Raw genomic sequence first — 7,418 nt, forward strand, 5'->3', positions numbered from 1 at the left:
ATCCACTGCCCTCAGCCCCCACCCCGACCCTGTTCCCTCTGCCTCCCCCGCAGTGTCGCCCCTGTGCCCCAACCCTCAATCCACTGCCCTCAGCCCCCCCGACCCTGTTCCCTCTGCCTCCCCTGCAGTGTCCCCCCTGTGCCCCCCACCCTCAATCCACTGCCCTCAGCCCCCACCCCGACCCTGTTCCCTCTGCCTCCCCCACAGTCCTCCCCTCCCCCCATCATCTCATCCGACCTACTGCTCTCAGCCCCCACCCTGCCCCTGTTCCCTCAGCCTCTCCCGCAGTGTCCCCCTCGTGCCCCCACCCTCAATCCACTGCCCTCAGTCCCTGCCCCTGTTCCAACAGCCTCCCCCACAGTCCCTACCCTCCCCCCATCATCTCACCCTGCATGGATGTGGAAATCTGTCCTGGATTCCAGGCTGTCGTTAGCCCCTGGGGCAAAAGATCAGCAGAGGTTTCCAAAGGGAAGTTTGCAGCCTTTGCTCAGACCCAAACATTTTCACTTAAATAAATAAATGCCCAAACCCATCCTGACGCCCATCTGCTCTGTCCAGATTTGCTGGTATCCCTGTTGAGGCCAAAATGGTTTGAAAAATTAAAAATCCTTGACACCATTGTGTTGCGTCCCCCTGTGTTGCCCGTTAATCTGATGGACCTGCCGATAATGAATAAAGATGAATGCCCTGGGAGCAATGTGTCAGGCAGACAGTTTGTGAAGCAGGAATGTGAATGCTGAAGCCCTCACAAAATGCAGAGGCTTTTTTAACCTGAGAACTGAAAAAGAGCCAGATACCCTGCATGGGTTTGAAAGTGACAAGAGCCTAGCGGAGGAGGGTCTGTGTCATGAAGTCTGCATTTCCACTGAGGACTCTTCCATTGCCAGGGTAGCGCTGGCGCAGGTCTGCCGCCCGGCACAGCAATGCTGAGAGGTGCCAGTGTAGACCCAACCCAGTGCCCTCAGCCCCCACTCTGACCCTGTTCCCTCAGCCTTCCCCACAGTCCCCCCTGTACCTCCCACCCCGAACCCACTGCCCTCAGTCCCTGCCCCACCCCAAATCTCTTTTTCAGCCTCTCCCGTCATCCCACCCCATCGCTCCCCCTGCTGTCCCGCCCCCTCAACTTCCCCCCCCATTCCAGTCCTGCTCCCCTGTCTCATCCCCTCCAGACCCTGTCCCTCTCCCAAATCCCCCGACCCTCCCCAGCCCAGCCCCATTGTCTCCCCCGCCCCGCCCCACTCTACACAGCTCTCTACCCTGTCCTCTACCTTCATGCTCCCCTCAGCCCCTACCCTGCTCCCCCCATCCCAGTCCTGTCCCATCCCCCTCAGTCCCCCTGATCCATTCCCACACACCCACCAACTTCCTTGGCCTCCCTCCCCCCAATCCCACTGCCTCGACTCACCCCCATCCCACTCAGGACATGCAGGAAAAAGAAGCAATGGGCTTAAATTGTAGCAAGGGAGATTTAGGTTAGACATTAGGAAAAACTTCCTAACTGTAAAGGTAGTTAAGCACTGGACAAATTACCTAGAGAGGTTATGGAATAGCAGTCATTGGAGTTTTTTAAGAGGTTAGACAAACACCTGTCAAGGATGGTCTAGTGTTGTCATTACTCACTCCTGCCTCAATGCAGGGGTTTGACTAGATGACCTGTTGATGTCCCTTCCAGCCTACATTTCTGTGATTCACACTGAATAGCCTTGTGCCACTGTTTACTAGTGGTGGCACAGAGTTCTCTGACATGCAGGTTTCTAAAATTGTAGTTAATATACAGTTTAGAGCATAGCAGTTTTAAAGCTCTGCATGTTCAGACCAACTGAGCTGAAAATTGTGATCTATAGTATTCAAAACTATTAAGATGTGGGCTGAAATAAATAAAATCAGCATGAATTGCTCAACAATATCAATGGAATCAGCATTGCGCTGCTATATATTGTAAAACATTACAGTGACATCTTGCAAGTATTACATAGCACGCCGCCTTGCCCAAGTGGTAACTAAGCATAACATCTTCCTGTTTCAACATTCTTAACTTGTATCCCATAGCCCCTAAAAGTTGTTTTTTTTCAAACACTGAATACTGCTAAGTTATGAGTTTTAACAGGTTTTTTTTTTCTTTTAAACCACAGCACTGAATGTTATTCTAAAATTGTTTTCCAAATATTCTTAAACTCCCAGTTTATCCCCCGCTGATGTTCATTGTGAAAAGTATTGCAGGTCTAATAATAATATTTGGTACTTTTGTAATTCACTGTCCAACATGTGTTTTGTGCCCTCCTCTGGTGGATTTTTAGAGGAAAACTGTATAGCTACCAGCTAAGGGAGTTATATCTTGAACTCAAGTAGTAGAAGCTCATGCTTCTAAGTCTGGATGGCTCGGGTTCAATCTTTGGGGACTAGCTATGATGGAGGTTGCTACACTTATAATCCCTTTAATCAGAGGTTCTGAATATGCTTTGTTGTAAGCAGAGTTAGCCTATAGTTAAGCAACCGAAAATTTAGAATGGGAAGTGTTGAAATGTTGGAAAGCCTTATAATTTTGCCGGTCTGGAACGAACATCCCATCTGAGGGATGGGGTGGGGAGAGAGGAGAGTGAGACAGGACCAGGAAACTGGGACAAGGAATCCAGAGCGGTGGGGGGGGGGGCAGTTGAAATCAGATGAGGAGCTGGGACAGGTTAGACAGCAATAGCATAGACATAGACTGGAGGGGATGGGGAAGAAGGGTCTTTGACTACTAGAGACCACTCCATTCAGGAGCCTGGAATAGACCCAGGATTCCTGAGTTTCACAGTTCCTCTTCTGTCAGCAGATATCTGTGAAACCCAGTGGCAAAAAAAGTGTCTCATCCCCCTATAGAGCTGATCTATCACATATAGGATGACAACCTACTGCCTCTGCCATCACTTACTCCATTAGCTCAAGTGGCAGAAGTCTGTGCAGTGGATCTAAAGGTTCATCGGCAGGGTTGGAGCCATGCGAGTTTCATGATGATTCCACATGCCAGAATTTCTGGGGCAGTTCAGTTTTGATTTTTACAAAAAAACCTGGGGAAGTGCATACAGAAATAGGGTGACCAGATGCCTAAATATCGGAATCTCAAGCAGGAATAGAGAGGTTATTTTCTCTCTGTATTTGGCACTGGTGCAACCACTGCTGGAATACTGGAATAAGAAGGATATTGATAAATTGGAGAGTGTTCAGAGAAGAGTCACAAGACTGATTAAAGGATTATAAAACATGCCTTATAGTGATCGATTCAAGGACCTCAATCTGTTTAGCTTAACAAAAAGAAGGTTAAGACGTGACTTGGTTATAGACTGTAAGTATCTACATGGGGAACAAATAGTTAATAATGGGCAATTCAGTCTAGCAGAGAAAGGTAGAGCGTGAGCCAATGGTTGGAAGTTGCAGCTAGACAAATTCAGACTGGATATAAGGCATACCTTTTCAATGGTAAGAGTAATTAACAATTAACAATATACTAAGGGTTATGGTGTTTTTCTAAAAGCTTTTTCTAAAAGCTATCCTCTAGGAATTATTTTGGGAAAGTTCTATGTCAGTGCTATACAGGCGGTGAGACCAGGTGATCACCGGATCCCTTCTGGCTTTATAATCTCAGAACTAGGTACATCAATTCACATGCAAAATTCTCATTGAATTCAATAGGTGTCCTTGCCCTGTGGCTTGTGGTGCGGGCTGCAGCAGGGGGCCGTACAACCCCTCTCGCAGCTTCCTAGGGCCCCTTCTCATGGCTCTGTGCACCTGTGTCTGTCATTGTCGTCCTCTCCCCTCCCCCTGCCCTGCTCGCCCAATGTGTCCTGATATTTCACTCTTGCAATCTGGTCACCCTACCCCAGAACCACTCAGACACATGGCTACGGTCCAGGGTATTTTTCTGGGCCTGGCAGAAAAGGGAAAGGTGGCAGATATCCTAGGTACAGAGCCTTAAACAGTTCAAAGTGAGCAATGATCGCATCTCTTCTTGGGACCCTTTTGCACAGGCTACCTCCCCAGCCACTGCTGTTTCAGCTTCCCTGCAGCACCTCACTAACCATGCAGCTGCCACTTCCAGTCAGAACTGGACCACTTCCTTATCTGACCTGGAGGAAGGGGATGTGCAATGGGGAGAGGGCTGAGGGGAGCTGTAGTCTCTTGCTGAGCAGATCCATCATAGTGGCCCAAATTTGACATCTTTTGAACACCAGCTTTTACAAAACGCAAGAGCAATAGAAGTATTCCCACAAAAATTAATAAAATTCCAATGAAAGAGTTTTTAAAATAAATAAACATTCCACTACTCTATTTGAAACCCAAACATTGAAGCACTAAGGCCTTATCTACACTGGGGATATGTCAGTGGTGTTGCATTGTAGTGATGCTCCGGGATGAGTCATCTGCAGGAACTGAATCCAGGTTCAATAGATTTAAAAGCATAAGTGTCTACTGCCTTTGAGCTAATAGACCTGGCCCAGGTCTCTGTACTAAATTAGAGCCGTGGTAAGCCTTTATTTATGCCTAGCTGCCAAAAGCCCCATGGGGACATTCTGGTAGGTGGGGAATCACTAGAGCATAGTTTCACTCTGCCCCAGCCATAGCCCTATACACTGAGATGGTGAAGCGACAGGAGCAGCAGGGCAATCGTTTGAAGACCAGATGCAGTAGTTGTATGATTGTTCCCACTCAAAGCATCCTGAATAGTAGCCAGGATCTGGCCCGTAACTAGGAGAACAGTGGAACCTCTGGAAGGATGCTTAATAATTATTTCAATCTTGTATGAATGTTTCATGAAAACGGCACAGTTCCAAAAGGTTCTTAGGTAATGCCAGTAATATACAATTACTGCCACCTAGTGGTCATTGTATGAAAATGGAGCTGTGGATTAACTGTATTCTAGCAACTAGCTGTAAAAATCTAGAATACTGTGAAACCGAGTTCAGATTTCTTATCCCAATCATGAGATAGGTTCTGATATTATTTTGGGTCACACAGCACCTTGGCAGTACATGTAATCTCAAATTAATTTTTTAAACCAAGATTTTTCAAAGCGATTACACATTTGAGGTGCCTTAAAGGGACTTGATTTTCAGAGGACAGGTGGCTGGTGCATAACTGCTCTGGATGGATTTTATATCATTAAATAGCTTAATTATAGTTAGCAGCACCATCTTCTCAATGCATATTTTTGCTCATCCTGGAGGAGTTCGTTTGGTGAAAGAACAAGCTCAATTAAACCAAAAGAGAGCTGAACCGCAACAGACACAGGATAAAAAGCTGGGTCTCAGATCCTCACAGTAAACTTTGACTCCAATCCTCTCTTCTCCCTACATGTGAGGAACTTCCAGTCACATCCATAGCCATGCACGTCTAAGAGAAGAATTTCACTCCTGGTTTGTCATTAAATAAAAGCACCATCACAAACTCTTGCAATTTTAACACAAGTCGCATAATATTTGGCATTCTTCTTAAACCCCGAGTGCTTGGAATCGTGTGAATATTAGAGAATCTCAGCTTTATTTTTTTAAGTAAGTTTCTAGCTCTCATGTTTGTGGAATAAAGCTTGAAGATATGATCCTTAAAGGCTCAAAAACCAGAAGGTAAATAAAAAGAACCCAACATTGATTCTTTTAAAAAGCTTATGATTTTTATGACAATCTTGTGTTTTATGCCAATCATATGACTTATTATTTTTGAATGCTTAGGGTTAGCGCTATAAAAGACAGAGACTTCAGAGATTTTAATCGAGATTTGTGTCTGTTTACAGAGAAGCGGTTCTTCAGACGTTCCAAATCAGGTGACATCCTTGCCAAGAACCCCGTGGTGAGATCGAAAAGCTACAATAACCCACTGCTGACCCCGGTAGCAGAGTATGAAACAGAGGGTATTGCAGCCAATGGAACTGGCATCCGAAGGCACTCTGTTTCTGAAATGACCTCATGCATGGAGCTACAAGGGTACTCCAATCTCACAACCATCATGGACAATGGTTCCAAAAGCTCTGTGACAACCACAAAGAACTCACTCTCAGGAGAACAAGAAAGGCCCAGTCCCAGTTCAGTGGAATGTTCCAGCAAACTCAATGCAGTTGAGCAACAACAAGGACTCTTTCACAGCATGGGTGATCAAAACAGGGCTTTTGAGCTGGCCAGGGACCCTGCCTTGATTCCAGTCCCTTCTTCCAGCCCCGAGAATATAGTGGACCAGATTTTGGAGTCCATTGACTCTGATTCTGAAGGAATTTTCATAGATTTTGGCCGAGGTTGTTCAAATTCATCAGCGTACAACGTGGATGTGAGCAGACAGAGCATCGTATGATGGACAGGAGACAAATCCTTGGTTTTATTATTATATACAAGTAACTGGTATGTTCGGCAACACAGCAGGGAATAGATATACATACAGAGCCAAAACCTCAGCGGGTGTAAATCATCAGTATTAAAAATCAGTGGAGCTATAGTGATTTACACCCCCTGGAGATATGGCACCTCATTTTTTTTTAAACCACCAACCTATTTTCTTCCCATCATTCTGCAGTAAAATTTCTTACTGTCTTTGTAAGATTGTGGCTTGTTTGTGTTTGTTTGGTTTTCTGAATGGAAAAGAGTCTACTAGAAAGCTGTGAGTGCAGCTGGATATGTGCATTTACTAACAGAGTCCATTGTATGGCTGCGTTCACCTTTATTTTTAGTTGTCTTGAAAGATTCCTGTAAAAGTGCAGGTTGCTCTTCGAACAACACAATCTTGGCTGGAAAAAAAAAACTTTTTTTTTTTTTTAAAAAAAGAACAAACCAACAATGATGTGGTCATAAATGTAGCAGAATACAATGATTTATAGTGACACTTTTTTTCCCCTTTTCTTGGTATATCTTGTATGCACTCCTCTAACCGCAATGAGTTAGGATTATTAAGGAAAAAAGTAAAATAATCAATGTGTTAGATAATGTGATGCAATGCCTGGCATCTAATGTTTTGTTTCACAGCCAATACAGCGTCTAGGTGAGAGAGATGTCCTAAAACTGGCTTTTAGGACTGTGTTAATTTGCTTTTAATGTGACACTTCCAAGAATTTTGTGCACTGTAAACTCTTGGACAACTCTCCATTCTATGGTGAGGTCCCAGCAGAACACAAGTTACTTGTTTCCTGTGTAAATAAAGTTATGGGCTTTCAATGGAAATCTTAATTATTTATCAGGGACCTTAAAGGAATACTATGCAGCAGGTATTGTAATTAGGCATTGACATGTAAAGGATTAGCGTATGAACCAGCAGCCCTTCTGAGTATACATAGTCCCTTCTCATACCAGTAGTCCCATGGAGTAAGTGGAGTTAATCTGTTGAGATGTGTAAAAATGATTTCAGGATCAAGCCCCTAGAACGTTGCAAAGGAATTTGGCCACTTGACATCCAATAACATT

General features: G+C 44.8%; 1 protein-coding gene across 4 annotated transcripts in view; it reads left to right on the forward strand.

Moving 5' to 3' along the window:
* Positions 1 to 7,172, forward strand: part of PRR5 (proline rich 5) — a 149,433-nt gene extending 142,261 nt beyond the window's left edge. For all 4 annotated transcript variants that reach the window (XM_034783889.1, XM_034783862.1, XM_034783881.1 and 1 more), the window contains exon 10: positions 5,768 to 7,172. In XM_034783889.1, the coding sequence (XP_034639780.1) occupies positions 5,768 to 6,318 (551 nt within the window). In that variant the 3' untranslated portion in view covers positions 6,319 to 7,172. The remainder of the gene's footprint in view (positions 1 to 5,767) is intronic.
* Positions 7,173 to 7,418: the final 246 nt, after the last annotated feature.

This window comes from Trachemys scripta, chromosome 1, assembly GCF_013100865.1.
Source record: "Trachemys scripta elegans isolate TJP31775 chromosome 1, CAS_Tse_1.0, whole genome shotgun sequence".
NCBI classification, from domain to species: domain Eukaryota; kingdom Metazoa; phylum Chordata; order Testudines; family Emydidae; genus Trachemys; species Trachemys scripta.